Source organism: Stegodyphus dumicola, chromosome 4, assembly GCF_044657685.1.
Source record: "Stegodyphus dumicola isolate Sdum_Otavi_A_Nest chromosome 4, ASM4465768v1".
Classification (NCBI taxonomy): Eukaryota; Metazoa; Arthropoda; class Arachnida; order Araneae; family Eresidae; genus Stegodyphus; species Stegodyphus dumicola.
Genome location: NC_140771.1, coordinates 119,466,147 through 119,485,464, shown reverse-complemented (window position 1 = coordinate 119,485,464; position 19,318 = coordinate 119,466,147). Strand labels below are relative to the sequence as shown.

Genomic DNA, 19,318 nt, shown 5'->3' with positions numbered 1-19,318 from the left:
AACTGCTAAAAGTTGTTTGGCGGTGCAACCTCTTGATGGGAGGTCAGCTGGATTTTTCGTTCCAGCAATATGTTTCCACGTTTTTGGATCCGTCAGTTTCCTAATCTCCCTGACTCTGTTTTCCACAAAGACAGCCCAGACAATCTCTTCCCTTTGAATCCATGTCAAAACTGTTGTAGAATCCGTCCAAAAATGCGTTTCCATATTTTGCCATTGCAAACCATTTAAAACAGAAGAGCATAGTCTGGCACCTATCGTGGCAGCTATCAATTCCAGACGAGGGATCGTAATAGATTTTACGGGAGCTACTCTAGACTTCGATGCCAACAGATGAATTTCAACTCCAGAATTCGTCACAGTTCTCAAGAAAACTGCAGCAGCATACGCATTACTACTGGCATCACAGAATGTGTGAATGCTGCAGAACTTCCTATTGTCCTTGCTGGAATGTATCCAACGTAGGAGGGATATTTCTTTTAAGAGAAAAAGGCTTTTATACCAATTCACAAAATTTTGTTTTGTACTCTCGTCAACTTCAGTATCCCAAGAAATTCCTGTTTTCCATAGGTTCTGCAACAATATTTTAGAATACAAGAGAACAGGACTCACAATACCAATAGGATCAAATATTTTGTGTGTTACAGCGAGAATTGTTCTCTTTGTTATTATACCCATTTCAAAATCTTCTAGCCAATTCAGATTCAAAGTTAAATTATCTTTCTGACAGTTCCATAACAGACCCAATACGGGTGAAATAGTTTCCTGTTTCAGGTTATCTCCATTATGTAACCAACCTCGAAGATTAAACTTTCCTTCATTCATTATTTCTCGAGATTTTTCGATGAACTGAATCATCTCGGATTCTTTGTCAAAACTGGCAACAACGTTATCTACGTAGAAGCTACGCAAGAGTTTAGCTATTATCTCCGTATCATATGAAGAATTTTTCATGTACTTTTGTAGATGGAATTCTATAACAGCTGCCAAAAGGAAAGGACTACTCTTAACCCCAAATACTACCCTAGTATGACGAAATATTTTCGTTTTCCTTTCTTCTACATCATTCCACCAGAAAAACCGAAGCCAGTCTCTATCTTGAGGCCTTACACTGATCCGTAAGAAAGCCTTTTCAATGTCTGCTATAGCAGCAAACTTGCCTTCCCGAAATCTCAACAAAAGAGATGGAATTAGTTCTATCAAATTTGGTCCACACTCCAAACACTGATTTAGAGAAGGAGACGATTGTTTCCTCGCAGACGCATCAAACACCGGTCGAATTGGTGTTGAGCTATTTTCTTTGATCACCGGTCTATGCGGTAAATAATGTCCATAGTCAACCGCAATATTTTCTTTAACTTCTTCGATCACTCCTAAGTTACACCAGTCATTAAAAACTGCATTGTATGAAGAAAATAAATTTTGAGATAAAAGTTTCTGGGTGGTAGATTGTAGACGTTTCAACGCTAAATCCTTGTGGGTGGAGAGTGGTACATGATTCTCTGCCCACGGAAGTGCGACTTCATAACGCCCTTCTTCGTTTAGAGATACAGAATTTTCGAATTGCAATTTTGCTTGCAAATCCCTTTCCTCTCTAGCCTTTTTTGTAACTGGATCTGTTATTCCGATAACATCAAGCCTCCACAGTTCTGACAACGTGGCATCAGAAATATGTAAAGATAACGAAAGCGTGGAAAAGGAATTTTCTATTTCATAATTGTCAGTGTTCGCTTTCCCCATGACTGTCCACCCAAGTCTTGTACTTACAGCAACTAATCTTCCCCAAGGAAGAACTTCGATTTTACCTGTAAATAAATTTGCAGCAACATCTGCCCCTAACAACAAATTAATCTCTTGGGGGTTCTCCTGGAATAATCTGCAATTTCCATTTTCAAAAACATCACTGACGTAAATTCCTCTTCTTCTAAGTTCCCCAATCCAGTGTATATTTTTGATTTTAGGGACCGAAGAACATATTTTTCTTTCATCCAATACATTGATTTCGCAATTATACCGTTTATCTACGCTACCCAATTTTATTCTATAACGTTTATGTTTTTCCGAAACTTCTATGCCGCCGAAAAGTCCGTGGGTTACACTTTGTTCACCTAAGCTTCTTAATTGTAACCTTTCTGCTGCATACCTGCTTATGTATGAGTTTTGACTTCCGGTGTCAATTATCGCTCGAACAAATTGGTTATTCCCTCTTCCATATATGCGAACAACTAAAGTTTGCAAATATACTTCTGAACATCCTGCTTGATTTGAAAGTACTTTATTTTCTATCTGTCTTTTTTAATTTCCGAAACTTCGACAGAAGGATTTTGTTTATTACACATAATAGTTGCATGTTGTTTTTTACAAATAGAACAAGTTATTTTTGTTCTGAAGTTTTGAGCCAAATGGTGTAATTTTAGGCATTTATAGCAAGCACATTTTCTTTTTAAAATGTCCCTTTTTTCTTGTAATGATAAGCCGGAAACGAAACTACAGTCATGAATCTTGTGGAATTGATTACAGAATACGCAGTTCATATCTTCCTCCCTGCATTCAGATTTTGTAAACAAATCTGTAGCGGTCGGAATCTTTGGTTTATTATGTCTATTTGAGAAACCATATGCGCTTTTCGTTGCAGGGGGGAAAGAAGACTGTCGCCGATCGGATACTTTTTGCTGTTGCGAAACCGTTGACCTTGTGCGTTCGCGGGATGAAAGTTCTGCGTGTAAAAATGACATTAAATCTTTTATGTTATAATCTGTGCCAACATTTTGTGTTCTATGAAATTCAAGCGTTAATTCTGAAGGCAATAACTTCAAAATCATCGGACACAGCAAAGCGCTGTAAGATTCCGATACAACATCTAACGCTTCGAGACATCTAATCTGCGTTTGTACTTTATCATACAAGTTACGAAATGTTTTTATGTCATTCGCATTTTTTAATGATTCAATATTCAGCAAATTATTCATGTGCGCATTAATAAGAATGTCTCTCCTTCCAAAACGGTCGTGTAAGATTTGAATTGCTGAATCATAATGTTTTGGCGATAACGGAAATCCTTGAACGCAGCTAGCAGCTGTTCCTCCTAAATATGCTTTCAGGTAATTAAATTTGTCTACTTTGTTCAATGATTCGTTATTATGTATTGAGGACTCAAAACTATTCCAAAAAGTAAGCCATTGACTACTGTTCCCATAAAATACGGGAATCGAAAGTTTTGGTAATTTAACATTAGGTGTATCTTTTATATTTTGCTGTGTGTTCGGTGCATTTAAGTCATGATTAAGTTCCTTAATCCGTTTCTTAAGCCTAAATTTCCATAACGTTATCTTCTCACGATATTGTTCTGTAATTTCGAATTCATCTACACTCAGAATTGGTTCAACTTCTACATCGGCATTAGCTAGTGTTTCGGCTTTAGCATTAAGCTGTTCTAACAATTCTTCGAGCTCATTAATACTACCTTCAGATTTATTTAATTCACTTTCGATTTTCTTAAATAGTTTTGTAACGGCAGTTCTTAAGATACTACTTCTCTTTTTTAATTTATCTACTTCAGCCATTATCTTTCTTAGATTCAAACACTTACACAAAAAATATACGTCTCATGAAAAACAAATATTTAACTCTTACTTAGAAAACAAAATTATTCTTTTGCTGAATACTTCAAGAACAAGTATTAAAATCTTCAATTTTAATATTCAGCTTTTGAATTCACTTTATTAGAACTTTTCAAAAAAACCTGGCGTCCCTGTTCGGGCGCCATAAAAATGTTGCATCAGGTTCTTCTATTTACAATAAAATTAATGTAAAATTCCTTACCTGCTGCATCTTCAGTGTTCTCGACGCCAGGCTTCTAATAATCACGTTTTCCAGTAAGAGTTTCTATTACAATTAGCAGGCCATCTTGTCTTTTAATTATTTATTGAAATAAAAAGCTAATATACACTATTTACAAGGTAGGTGATAATTATTTTAAAACAGTACATTTTTAGTTCTGAGTCTTTACGCTCTCAGAGCGGTTCCAATCTCGACTGCTTCTCGGAACTTAATTACAGCAAAAGTAAAGGAAGAGATGCCCGCCACCTAGTGGCAAGAATGTGACATCAAGCGATTGACTTTTGCTCTCACCTTTGCCAGAATGGAGATGGATGATGCTTGGCTGTGGAAAACCTTATGGGGAGACGAGGCCCACTTTTACCTGAATGGAACTATGAATACCCAGAACTGCTGAATTTGGGATGACAAACCACCACATGCAGTCACAGCAATTCCCTTACATTCACCAAAGGTAACTGTTTGCTGAGGGTTCACAGCGGAATTTAGCGCAGGTCCATTCTTCTATGAGAACATTACCTCAACAGGACCGGAAACCTGTTCTGTTACCGGAAAGAAACATCGCCACATTTTGAACAGCTTTATCATTCCGGCACTTCAGCAGAGACAATGCCTAGGGGAAATCATTTTCATGCAAGATACAGCCCCTTCACACGTTGCTGTAAGGGTGCAACAGATGCTACAACAGAAAGAGTCATTAGCCGCTACTTCCAACTGCATGGCCACCTCGATCGCCTGATCTTTTCCTATGTGACTTCTGGTTATGGAGTTACCTTAAGTCCAAGGTCTATCAAAGAGTGGTCCAGGACCTGGCTACGTTGAAGGATAACATATCACGGACTGTACGGGATATTCCTTCAGAAATGTTACTTTCTGCTGTTGTGCATACTGTGCACAGAATGCAATATGTGGTCCACAACAACGACAGCCACATTGAACCTCATTTGAATGCAAAACAAAAGGTAATTTCTGTATTGATTTGCATTTGTTAACACTCTATTTTCTATTACACAGCGCCAAATATTCCCCTAGTGGTGACTTTTGAAACTAATTTTTTTTCGCCGAATCCTTCATCCCCCGTCTTGTTTAATCTTCCTACAAAATGTGGCGTCATTCTCGCAAATAGATCACGCTGCAGAACACTGTGAGCACTATCAGTTTAATTATGGCCACCCGGTACATTATGAATATCATTCTATTAATTCAATGGAATGATATATACTGTCTTCCTTAAGATCCAAAACAAATTTCCTACAAGATGCTAAGGTCTAATGAAGAAGACTTTCTTCTACAGTGATCCACAAAGAACTCGTTTCTCTAGGTCAGACTATAAATTCTCAGCTCATTCTGCAAGGTCATATCTTGTATCATTTTGCAAGGAAGTATCTAAATCACGATGATGCATTTAGCTGAAGTTGTACAGGACAATGGTTCTTACTGCACGATAGTGTGCAGGTACACTGCACAACTGTGAGCGCTGGTTCTTGGCTCTGTATGTCTTATTTGTTCTCAACCACTCACTGTTCTTCACTAATCATAAGCTTGAATATTTATTTCTGTTTTCCTGCTAGAAAGAATCATAAAAGACATATATTTTGTATATCAGTTATCCAGTGTGACAGCAGTTTTGAAATCAATTTCTAAAGAGGCTTTTAATGACAGTTTCAAAAAGCTTTATGAATATTACCAAAAGTGTGTTGTGACAGATAATGACAGTCGTGTTGTGACAGCAATTATTCTGATGGTGTAGAAACTGTATTGCACCAGATGGCGCTGTGTGCACTTGAATTCCTTGGACTAGTGCAGAACCCTGATGATTCAGAAAGATGTAACACGAACGCAAAACACTAACTAAAGTTTATATATGCTTCCATTTATTGTAAATGTATTTATTGTGTCGCCAAATAAAATCTAGAGCAAATGGCAAGAATGCATCTGACAGGTAAGTGAAATTTCTTGATAATTTATCATCGAGTTTTGGCGACAAAGAATGTACAGTGGTGGCCAAAATTATGGACATTTTTGGAAATTTTTATGTTTTTGAAATTTGTATGCTTATAAAAAACATTACGTTTCACAAAATGCAAACCTGTATATATCATTTTAAAGAGAATTCATTACTGAATTCAATGCAAAACACAAAATTCAATTATTTACAATACAAAAAAAGTTAAACGATAATAGTTATTGATATACATTAGATAGTGATGATTGCAGTAAGTTATCAGTACTTAGTAGCGTATCCTTTATTTTTTATTACAGCTTCACATCGATGTTTCATCGAGCTGACAAGAATTTTAAGCTCTTCTTTCGTTATTACGTGATGCCAGGAAACAATTATAGCCTCAATTAGTTCCCTTTTATTTGATGGGACAAGAGTTTTCAAACAGTGCCACAAATTTTCGATAGGATTGAGGTCAGGACTGTTTCTTGGCCATGACAACAATTTAATGCTCTTTGTACGAAACCACTCTTTCGATATTTTGGCCATGTGGCAAGAATCCTGCTGGAAAATAAACGAAGCATGGGAAAGAGATCTCTGATGGAAGGTAGAAGTTTTGGTTCTAGAATAGTGTAAATGTATTTTCTGGCATTCAGTGTTCCATCGATGACATGAAGGCGACGAATACCATCTGCTGACATGCATGACCAAATCATAACACTAACTGGGTTCTTCACAGTTGCTTAAATGCAGTCAGGATGTAGCTCTTCTCCTATTCTACGTCTTACATATTTTCGCCCAACACTACCGAATAACGATATCTTAGTTTCATCACTCCATATAACTTGTGACCGCTTATCATCTGTCCAATTAATGTGTTCCTTTGCCCACAGTAGTCTTTTTTTTTTTCGTTGCTGAAAATTAAGATAAGGCTTTTTTTTTTTTTTTTTTTTTGGAATTCTACCTCTTAGTCCAACATCTGTTAATCCCTTCGAGCCGGGTAGCGAAAACGCGCGCTTATCGCGGAGGCCAGCAGTGTCTTCCACGAGCGTCTCTCCAGGGCCGGGAGCCTAAATCCATGAAATTTCCGAAGTATCAACGCATTGTTTAATAATGCTCTATAGAGTATTTAAACGGCTTATGCTTTATAGATATTTTTATATATATACTTTAATTACCTTATTTCTTGTTTAAATGCATATTTTACACATTTTATTTTAATTACTCACCATTTTATGACTTTTAACATTATACATCTGAAAACCAAATATAGTATTAAAATTCTCTTTTTGTATGAAAAATTTGAAAACACGGATCTACACACAGTCCTACCTTACATTCCTTGCACTCGTAATAACTCATTTGCCGTTTTGGAGGATTTTTCCGGCAATGTGAACGAACGAAGCATCGTCGTCTCATTTTCTTATCAGTCTCTTCTGAACAAAGTTTTGGAAAATATCTTTCAGTTAATCTTTCAGAATCAATATCTGAAATATTTTGCATCATTTCTGCTATTTCATGCTCTGTTAAACATTTTCGACACTTCAACATTGAAACGGTAAAAACAGAAAGAATTCATGTCTAACAAGATCTAATTATTTTCTAAAAACTGAACTGCAAACCGAAATACTCAACGCTTTAGCGCATATAAAACTTCTACTTACAATAAACAACTACCATGTGCGAATAAAGTACGATTTAAAGAGACATAATAAATCACGCCATTCGGAAACATTTAGTTCCCCATTTATTTATATAATCAAAAACACGTGTATGTGAGTCATGCTTCTCTCCTTTCGAGTAGAAGGTCTAATGTACATGTACCTTAAACCATATGGACATACAGTGCAATCTTATGGCAGAAATTATAGTTTGAAAAACGTTCCATGACACTGGCACAAATACGTGACAGTCGGTAGTAAACGGGAAAATGCTCTGTCACGCCTGCGTGTCGGCCAGGAGGTGAGTGTGTTCGTTGCTGGCACGTAGACGTGACAGTCGACGCGAAGGGGTTAAGCTTCTCCTGATAGTTCTTGAACTGACAGAAACACCAGCATGATTCAAATCACTTGTGATGGCCGCTGATGACATTTTTCTATCTTGGAGACATAGTCTTTTTATTCTTCTGTCATCAATAGATGTGGTGCACCTTTTTCGGCCTTTTCCTTCTTTGTCTCCTGATATCGTAAACAAAACTTTCGGACTCCAGATGTAGTCACTGAACCAACCACCTGTCTTGCAATTTCAGCATAGGAAAGACCACTTTCTCGTAACACAATAATATTACATCTCTTTCTAGGTGTCCAATCTACTCTTTTATTTGATGTCATTGCTTCTTGACTAAATATTAAAAATTTTTACTAAAATTCCTACTTGTAATTGCAGTGTATAAGAAACAGGTCCTCCTTCTACAGAACAAAGCAAAATAATGAATTGTTTCAAGTGTAAACATGATGTCAGCTTCTAGTGGCAGTTACTAACACTTGATTGGTTCTCAGAACAAGAACAGTGATTGGCCAGGAAAGCTAGACATTACAAACCAATTCATAACTGTGTTTTTTATTTATATTAAAGTACATATAACTTTTTTTGTATTCCAAATAATTGAATTTTTTCTATTGAATTCAGTAATAAATTCTCTTTAAAATGATATATACAAGTTTGCATTTTGCGAAATGTAGCATTTTCTATAAGCATACAAAGTTCAAAAACATAAAAATTTCCAAAAGTGTCCACAATTTTGGCCACCACTGTATATGCATATTTACCAATCTTATTGATCAGATGGCCAATAAACATAACTGAATCATATCTTTTGCTTTGTTTCTCGTCTGATACAATTCACTGAACTTTGTAGATAATCCTTATGTGCATTGTATTTCAAAAATTATATATTTATTTTTGAGATACTCTTCAAACACCAACCAAAAAATAAACTCTGAAATTCTTGCCTATCTGAAAAATGAGTCACTTCTTATTGAAATTTTTATCTTCTTGTCCCCTATATTTGCAAATTGACTGTTTACCTGATATGAGCTTCATGTTTTAAAAATTGTTTCCAGGCATACACTTTCAGCTGCAAAATATATTTAAAGTAAAGAATTTTATGAAAATAGTTTCAAAAGTGCAAGAAAACTCTATGAAAATTTCATTTTATACTTAATTAAAGGTTTTCAAAGTTTTTAAATGCAAATAATAATAAGGCAAATATGGTGGGCAACTTATTTCATTAAAAATGAAAGGACCAGCTACAAATGTAATAACAAAGGGTGTTCTACCAAAGATGGAACCACACTATCAAAAAAGGCAGCTTTTGCTTGATAACAACTCCATAAGTTTGTAGTTAAAAGTGTGCAGTTTGAGTGTAAGTCAAAACTCATATGGAAGAATGACAAAGACACTAAATTTATTCTGATTTTGTTTTTAATTTATTTGAGCACAAATATTCTACCAAACGGAATGCTTTTAAGAACACTATAAAAAAAGAGATTTTATCTCTACATTACCTTTCCATCTATGAGGCGTATTCGGAAACTAAGTACCGTTTTGAAAAAAAAAAAAAAATAGTAAAACAATTTTTTTGAATCCAATTTTATTTTTACATGAAAATACATGTCTTAAACTATTTTTCAACATAGTTTCCGCCAATGATCAAACACTTGTCATAGCGGGTGACCAGTTTTTGTATACCATCGTCAAAGAAACTTCCCGCCAGTTTCGATAACCACGACTCTACAGCATTTTTCGTGTCATTGTCAGATCCAAAGCGCTTGCCACCAAGCTCGTGCTTCATGTGCAGGAACAAGTGATAGTCGGACGGCGCCAAGTCCAGGCTGTAAGGCAGGTGATCGAACTGCTCCCAATGAAACTGTCGAATTAACGATTGAGTGACACCAGCAGTATGGGGCCACACCATTCCTTTACTGAGCATTTCTCTTCGTTTGTTTTGAATGGCACGCCTTAGTTTTGTTAAAGTCTCACAATATCGTGCCGCATTAATGGTTTCACCTCTGGGAAGAAATTCAGTAAGCAAAATGCCTTTCCTATCCCAGAAGACAGTGCACATGATTTTTTGTGATGACATTGTCACTTTGAACTTTTGTTTTTTTGGAGAATGAGTGTGTCTCCACTCCATCGATTGTTGTTTCGATTCTGGTGTGAAATGACACACCCAAGTTTCATCATTTGTCACAATTTGGTTTAAAAAGTTTTCTCCCTCATCACTGTACCGCGTGAGAAATGTCAGGGCTCTACCAAGTCGCTTTGTTTTGTGAACATCAGTGAGCATTTTTGGAACCCATAGGGAACACAGTTTGCGATAATTCAAGCGGTCAGACACAATTTCGAACAAAACAGTACGTGAAATTTGTGGAAATGTCTCTGAAAGAGTTGTCATTGTGAAGCGTCTGTTCTCATGAATTGCTTCATCAACTTTCCTTACCAAATCATCGATGACAACAGAAGGCCGAGCCTCAGCGTGGACATTTGTTTGACCTGCATTAAACATTCTTACCCACTTTCTCACCATTCCATCACTTATCGCGTATTCACCGTAAACTTCTGTCGCTCGACGATAAATTTCGGCCGGTTTAACATTCCTCGCGTTCAAAAATTTAATCACAGCACGAATCTCACAGTCAGCAGGAGAACTAATTGTCTTAAACATTTTGAATGTGCACAGCAAACTGAAAACACAACATAGAGCAACCAAAATGGCGACAATTGAAAGTCAGTGAACAAGAAAGTCTAGTGCGCATGTGCAGGACGCCTACCACAGCACTGAAACGGTACTTAGTTTCCGAATACGCTACGTATAAAATGCTCTACCCGATTTCAGAAATTTTAAAAAAAAAAGTAAGAATCTAATTGAAAACCATGTGTGTAGAAAATCTATAGCATGTTTTGAACATTATACTGCTTACGCACACTTACCTTAGCATAATAAAAATTCCTATTTTCCATAAATCTCCATTCAACTTTTTTAAAGGTTTGCTGTATTTTAACTCATATGGAAGTATGGTGTATTTTAACTCAAGCAAAAATTTTATTTTATAATGTGCAAATAAACAGAAGAATATCCTCGTTAATTCTCATAATTTTAATTCACACATTAGCTCTCTTTCAGAGCTACAGTTTCAAGGTACACAATTTCAAAAATTCAAACAGAGGTTTACTGGTCTGGTCTTTGGAGTAATTCCATATTCATTAAGGTTCTCGAATATCAGAATTTTTCCTCCAGCATGATTGAGAATGCCTTGGAATATCACACACTAACATGAACGAAATTCAAAATGCTTTAATAATATCAACTGTCTACTACATTTAAAATAAAAAGCATAAGAAGAGGCTTCAGCAGCATGTAACTAATAATCCCAATGGTAATTTTTTATGCTGAAAATAACGCATGAAACAGCGAAGATATCATGAATAAGAAAACAGTGAAAAGTAGCATTTTAAATATAATTTGAAAGAAATGCTCATATCAAATACATTTTAATTTAATATGAACTTACAACAATTTACAAACATTTACTCAATGTTTTCCAGAATTCTTCTGAGTGTTTTGTTTAACTAATGCAGATACTATGTATGATAAATGACAATTAATTATTAGAATTTAAGTTATAAAATTTAGTTTATGAAATGTTTAGTTAACATTAACTAAACACTTTACACACTCAAAATTTCTTTTTTTGTTTCCCTAAGTAACATTTTTTTTTAATTATGAATTCTTTCCCAATTTTTAATTATTTATTCTATACCTGTCATATATTTCTTGAAATATGTCCTTGAAACGTCCATCATACTTTTTCAAAATTGTGTTCTTTGTACTACAAAAGAAAAAAACATTTACTATTAGAAATTTTCAGTGAACTGAAAAAAGAAAACAAAATGCAATATTTTTACTTAAAAGATAATAAATACTATTTTAATAGTTAATTTTAGTCATTGTTTAATAATATACTACAGCAGTGAAAAAATTGTCCTTTTTTTGAAAAATACCCCACTACATTTTTGCTTAATAACAAATTATTATGTTTATATACAAAAATATCTTAAATATGGCAATAGCTTCTGAGATTGTGAAATTATACCAAATATGTAAATGCCTCCAACATAAAATACCATGAGTACATTATAGCAGGGGGTATTACGTTTCTCATTCCAATGGAATTTTATACATAATAAATTATTATGAGTAGCATACTAAATCTGCAAAATTGAGAGTTTTGAGTTCTGTTAATAACCAGGGATAAGGGATACAGATGAAGTACAGAACAATAAATAAGGAGATATTTTGGCCTTTTGCCAAAGTATGAATACATCTGCTTTCAGATTAAAGAACCCATACTCGCTTCTCAGGCATATTGCTTTAAAACAAAAATTTATTGTACAAAAATAACATTTTAACATAACAAAAAATAAATGCATGAGTGCATATGCTAATAAACATAAAGGCCCTGCTACCAGAAGTGCCATATTTCTTTGTGTATTTTCCCCATCAGCTTCTTAGCACTAAATTCTGAAAATTTCATATAATTTCCCTCTTCCTCGACAGCTTTTTTCTCTGAGAGTTTTAGTTTATGGGTAAACTTTATTCCCTTGATTATTTTTATTCAATGTATTCAATTTGCGTTTGCTTTTTTTTTTGGGGGGGGGTGTATTAGCATTTCACACATTTTATTTTCCAATGCATTCATTGCTTGAAGCATATTTTGTGCAGATTCTTCATTAAGTGACCCAGGTGTGACACTTCAGAGATCTTTCAAACATGTGATTTCACCTTACTTCTGTTATTTACATTCCAGCTTAATGTAGCCTTATCTATGGCTGATGTGTTCGAAATCCAAGTCTTGTTTACCTTCCTTTTCTTTCATTCCTCCACTATCCCTCTTGGGAACTGTGATCAATACTCATTTATGTGAGGTGTCCCTAGAACTCAGTTACTGTCAGACATTGTAATGTTAATATTACTATGTATTCTTAGTAAGGTGTAAATTTTATTTTGGAAAAATAATATTGTTTTAGTTATCCACAAATAATTTATCTGTGACTACTTTTCATTTGTTATGCTTTTTGGAAATTAAATTACTCACATAATCTTTACCTCTAAATTTTACGATGATAAAATTAGTTAAAAAAAGGGGAGAATACACAAGAAAATATGGTATATCCTTACAGCTACAATCAATAAAAACTACTTAATGATCAACTTGTAGCTCGTGTCTGCTTTATAGAATTCCTGTACATTGTTTATACTAAAAACTTTGTTAAAGAATAAAAATCATAGATTCAAAAAGAAAATTTATTTTTATTTATTTTTAAAATTTTTTATTTATTTATTTTTTTACATAATATTACATCTGTTGTTAACTACTGGACTCTCCATTATTCTGTCAGTTTTCCTTCTGCAAGACTTAATACACAACTATAAATGAATTATTTTTTCCACATTCTTGTATTTCAATTAAAATGCATCAGTTTAATTAATATAGCAGACAAGCATTTTTTAAGAAATCTCCAATTTATGATATACACAGTTATATCAATGCAAAGTTTAAGGCTCTTATTAATGGTATTTTCAAATTCTGAGTTTATGAATGTTTTAGTGGTACTTAAAAGTAAATCAAAAATCATAAAATCAAAAGCCTCACTTCACTTTCTAATTCAATCTTTACATTTCAAGAACTTTTAAAAAACGGACCACATGATCCCCCCCCCATTCACGCGATATCAAATATCGTTTGCATAATTCTACAGAGCATTATGTTCACAGAGATAATTTTCTTCCCTGATGATGTAGCTGATGAAGAAGTTATACCGTTCCCCACTAAGTTCTTCCTTACTCATATAATAGTAATCAAAAGCAAAGTAACCAAAACTGTAACTATCAGATATTTTAATTTCTTCTTAGGCAAAAAAAAAAAAAAAAAAAAAAAAAAAGCTTAGTATGATAAAACAAATAAAAGCTGCTTGTACTAGATGGAATGCATTTACAGCTGATTTTGTAAGAGAAAAAGAATACCTGCCTGTTTCATGTTACAGATGAGTAAAATCATATAAACATTTACAAAAATAGACTGTAACAATGAATATGATGCATAATTTTATGTTAAATTATTGCTTATATGCGAGTTACTCCTAATTCAAATAAAAAATTTCCATTATCATCAGCACTAATTAAGAAAACAAACAGACCTTAAGTACATTAAAACAAAAGTTTTACCTCAAGTATAAAGGATAATTAGCTTGCAGAGCATACTGGAAAGAACTATGTGCAAAATCTGTAATAGACTACAATGGGAAAAATCAAATAATGAAAAGAGTAGTAGAAATCTAAAATACAATACTACATATACAGCAACACTTGATATTAAAAGCAAGTTTTATCGCATAATTTCAAGTCACTTTCTAACAGCCTAAAATGCCACTGAACAGAAAACATGCAGATTACTTTTTTTCAAGTATTTAACTATTCTGTTTAGTAATATTCAGTTTCATTAAAAAAAAAAAAAAAAAAAAAAAAGGTGTATTAAAGTATATCAGAATTTGTGGTATAGCCTGGAATAAATAATACAGCTAATATACAACAATCTTAGAATAAAAATATTAAAAATGCACAAGGTTTTATTAAATAAGAAAATTTAAATGAACTAACATAAAATAAAAATCCCAGAGCAACTGTGATATCTTTTGCATACTAAATACATTGATGTCCAAAATTATCTTTGGATACATAAAAATTATCATATTTCCCTAAAATGCCACTGAACAGAAAACATGCAGATTACTTTTTTTCAAGTATTTAACTATTCTGTTTAGTAATATTCAGTTTCATTTAAAAAAAAAAAAAAAAAAAAAAAGGTGTATTAAAGTATATCAGAATTTGTGGTATAGTCTGGAATAAATAATACAGCTAATATACAACAATCTTAGAATAAAAATATTAAAAATGCACAAGGTTTTATTAAATAAGAAAATTTAAATGAACTAACATAAAATAAAAATCCCAGAGCAACTGTGATATCTTTTGCATACTAAATACATTGATGTCCAAAATTATCTTTGGATACATAAAAATTATCATATTTCATGATGTTAATCTTTTCACATAACATGCAAAAGAAAAATCTAACTGTCATTATACAGTTTGACGAATTCCTGCAATTCAGTATTTGACTTCAGAGTACATTCACTCAAAACAGTATGAGGCTCAAAGTTACATTTGAGGAAATCTTTGAAATGGGGAATTATCGGAATAAAAGCAGAGAAGACAACTACAGAAGTGACAAGATGGTTGAATATCTCAAAACAGAGATCTATTCCCTCAGGAAACAATTTAAGGGCTCTAAAACAATGGTTATGAACTAGAACCAGGCTGCAAGGAGGATAGGGAAATGCTTCTTAAGATCTATTTTTCCCTGTAACGGCTCATTGCAACAGAGAAAAAGACAACTAGGTAGCTGACTAAATGTATGAACTCAGTGGCGTAGCTAGGGGGGACATCTTCCCCCGGGTGCAGCATTCAGAGGATGCCAAATTTAAGTTATGCAATTTTACAGTGAAATGTTTCCCATTCTTAGCACACATAAAGTGGCACAAAATCTTAAATTGTCCCCGGGTGCTGAAAACCATAGCTACGCCTCTATATGCATCCACCACTACAGTTGCAAACAGATACAGAAAACTTACTGAGAAAGGTTTTCATGTCTAATAGCCAATATGTATTGTTATGAATTTTGTATATAAATAGATAATTTTAGTGAAATCATACATGACATTGTTGTATTTTTCTGTATAATGTAATATGAAAGCTGGCAGAAATTATGCTCTGCCAGAAAAATAAAAATATAGAGGCAAGTCTATTTCACATTGAGTAAATGGCGCTATCTCACTTAATAGGCGAGATACTGCCAAGCTAGTATCGTTTCTGGAACTAATTTTTGTTGATAAATTGGGTGAGAAATCACCAAAAATTCTGAAACTTGGAGACTATTTGATCCAGTCCATGTATCTCTGTAATATGTATTGTAATTGAATAAGTGTATCAGTATACTAGCTGTAACCATATCTAGGTCTTCCAGTGGTTATTCAAACACAGTCTTTGTGAAGAACATCTCTCTTTTAAAAAATTAATATAGCTACTTCTTTATCTCTTGGCAAATCCTAAGGCATGAAATCCACAGCAGTTAAATTATAATTAGATTAAAAACGTTTGTGGTGAGTGATGTTCATATGACATTATATCAGGAAAGAAGCTAAATCAAACTCGTGATACAGATGAAATATGCCAAAACAAAAGAAGTCTCAAACAATATGGCTTCAGCAAAGTACTGATCTGCCATTTCTTAATATATCAGTTTTGAAAAAAATTGTTTATGTTTGCAAAAAAATTACACAGGCATGTGAAAAAAATCCCACAGCCCCATTATTAAATCACTGGAAATCAAACTTATAATGAACTAGATGTCAATACAGTACAAGCCTGAGATCCAGAATCTTCAGGACTTCTGGATTTTAGACCACTGGTTTAAAGGTAATAAGATGACATGTAGAAATTATACAAAAGTATTTTTTATTAATATGCTTATATAAGAAACAGATACTTTGTATAAAGAAAGTGTTTTTTTTTTTTTTTTTTTTTTTTTTTATTGTTTGTTGTTGTTTAATTACTATCACTTGAAGAAAATGTAACTTGAAGCTGAAATGGGAACATTTTCTGGTTTAAAGCCATACTACCAATATTTGCTATTTCATTAATTAATTGAAGACTGACACAACACAAGACTTCAATTGTATCATCTCCATTTAACATTTCTTTTCATATTCCATTAATCAGAAAATTGCGCTTTTCTTGTAATATCTGAAAATCCTCATATTCATGCCCCTCATTGTCATTGTGAAATCTGGTTGCTGGCTCTAAATTAGGTCAAACATTTTAAAAAATACCTGCAGACATGTCCTCTTATGATCTTGGAATGCACCACACATCAGATTTTATATTAAAATATTTCTAGAATTTTGGGATGCTTCACTTCTGCACAAACTACTTTACATCTGCATTTCAATGCATGTAAATTCTAATATCAATTGGCTGACTGATAGATGTACAGTTTTGGAGAAAGAGTAAAACTGAGATGTTATCTTTTACCCAAAGTATAGTTTTTATAAGATTAATAACAGGGTTTTCACACTACCTGGAAAACTCAGAGAATTTGAATATTTTAGTCAAAATCTCAAAAAGTCATACTGCGATCCTCAAAAAAGCAATTTCTTCACCAGTGTCGGAAGCGATCACTTTCTCAGCAAATCATGTATCGTGTGAGGGTCATTCAGACAGCTGGCATAGAGACAATTTTCGCAGTGCCAATCAGATTGTCTTTTAGAAAGGCAAAACAAGCTTCTGGCATCTTTGGTTTCTAGTAACCTCAAGAATCCAGAAATTCACATGTACAGGGCATGTTGAACGAAAGTAAATTCCCCCCATTCTCGTATAAAACAAAATCTTTTAAACCTTTTCTTCTTTCTCAAATGCTTTATTTTTCATTTTGCAGTAAAATAATAATAATAATTAGTCATCTAGGCTAACCATTTAATGAGTCTATATTCGCGAAAATATCGTCGATTTTTGTAATTCAGTTTTTAATTAAGCAATTAACTTTATTTTAATGTTATTCGTATCATTTAATGTGTCTTCTTCCTTCTAAATTTATTTACTATTAGTTAATAATACTTTTAAATTTCAGGCAATTTTCTGTGGCATACTTGTGAAACTAATTCTAGCAGTAGTATGACATACCATCACGAAATTTAATGCACATACTTTTTACTTATGTATCATGTTAAATAAATATAAAATTTATTTATAAATATCATTAAATAGATTTCTTTCTTTTTTAACTGCAAAATGTCTATGCAGAAAAGGCATTTTAAAATCCGAATAGGGCAGATTCTAATCTCAATTCTCAGTGGAGAAAACAACTCCTATTACAGTTACAAAAATAATGTTTTGGGAATAAGTTACATAATAGATCAATAGATAAAGTCATATGTAATTGAAAATTTTTTTTGTTTTCAAGTGGTACCATAATTATTTACCCTCAGCACAGCCAACGCACGCTATGCGCATAGTCTGGAATTTTCTTGAAACACACCTGGGAAAAGTCAGGGAATTTCATTCTCCTGTTTGGTTAGCAATCCTGAATAATAATACACAGAACAAAATAATAAGCTGATTCATATCAAAAAGTTAAGATAAAAGTGCAATTTGCTATGTTAACTGAAGTTCCTAGAAATCTAATTCTTTCTCCCTCCCTTCTGCTACGTCAAAGAAAACCAGTATAAGTGACATCCTACTCAATAAATATGTCTTGGGGTTTTATTTGTTATTTAACTCAGATAGAAAAATGCTGCCCTTCCAAACCACTCAAGGGTTGAAAGTGGGGTCATGGTTAATGTCATTCAATGTCCTTGGCCCACAGTGTGATTTCTAGATAGCAGACATTTGAAAGTGACATATAGGAATCTCAGTTAGTCAGGAGAAAACTGCTTTTATAGCACATCAGTTTTTTTCTCAACTATTAAATCTTCCAGGCCTAAACTTTGTAATGAGAAAAAAATTATTAAAAAAATGGTCTGGAGGCCACTTCATACTATACTGAGAATCTAAAAAGTTTAAAAAATGAATAGGAATGAGAAATTTATAGACAAGAAAATAAAATCTTGGAATTATTAGAATTAATACCAATATTTATTTAAATTATGAAATATATATTTATTATCAATTTCTTTTACTAAGTAAAACACGTTTCAGCATAGATCACAAACTATTAAAGAAAAAAATCATAATTTTGATACTGCTTAATTTTATGAACATTCACTTACCTTATCAGTGTTGTACATGGAAAGAGATACTCCACCACCATCTTTGAAATCAAATACTGTGTAACTAACAGGAGCCGATCCATCAATAGGAGTGTATTTTACTTCTACCTTACCAGGACCAGGTACAACAAAATCTGTTGCACGATACTGTAAGAAATAAAACTATCAACATAAATTTTCAAAAACAAAGACTGAAAAACTTCCACAAAGTTTCTAAAAAGTTTATTTAGTTAAGATAAGGGGTGGAAAAATTTGCTTTTAATATAAATTTGCTTTTAAGATAAATATTTGCTTTTAATTTAAAATAAAATTACAATATTTAATTAAAAAAACTATGTATATATGTATATATATTATGTATGTATATGTGTGTAATGAAAAGAGGAAAAGATGTAGCAAATGTTGATGGCGTAGCACGTAGATGGCAGATCGTCCATCCATACTGAAGAGGAAGTATTTTGCTTGCATAGAATACTAATCCATAATAAATAGTTTAATTGAAACTCTAATTGTGCCTATTTTCCAGAACATTAACATTTTTTAACACTGCTGCAATAGGAAAAGATGACGGAAATTGCATCCAAGCAGAACAGTCGGTCAAGCTAAAAGTGTGCATTTATCCAATATGGAAGATCGTCCAGAGAAAGTTTTAGTTTA

At 33.2% G+C, this 19,318-nt stretch overlaps 1 protein-coding gene across 1 annotated transcript in view; it reads right to left on the bottom strand.

Moving 5' to 3' along the window:
• Positions 1 to 19,318, bottom strand: part of Idh (isocitrate dehydrogenase [NADP] cytoplasmic) — a 62,749-nt gene that overhangs the window by 11,596 nt on the left and 31,835 nt on the right. The window contains exons 6-8 of the mRNA XM_035371733.2: positions 18,662 to 18,808; positions 14,004 to 14,071; positions 11,539 to 11,607 (exon numbers count right to left, since the gene is read on the bottom strand). Coding sequence (XP_035227624.1) covers positions 11,539 to 11,607; positions 14,004 to 14,071; positions 18,662 to 18,808 — 284 coding nt within the window. The remainder of the gene's footprint in view (positions 1 to 11,538; positions 11,608 to 14,003; positions 14,072 to 18,661; positions 18,809 to 19,318) is intronic.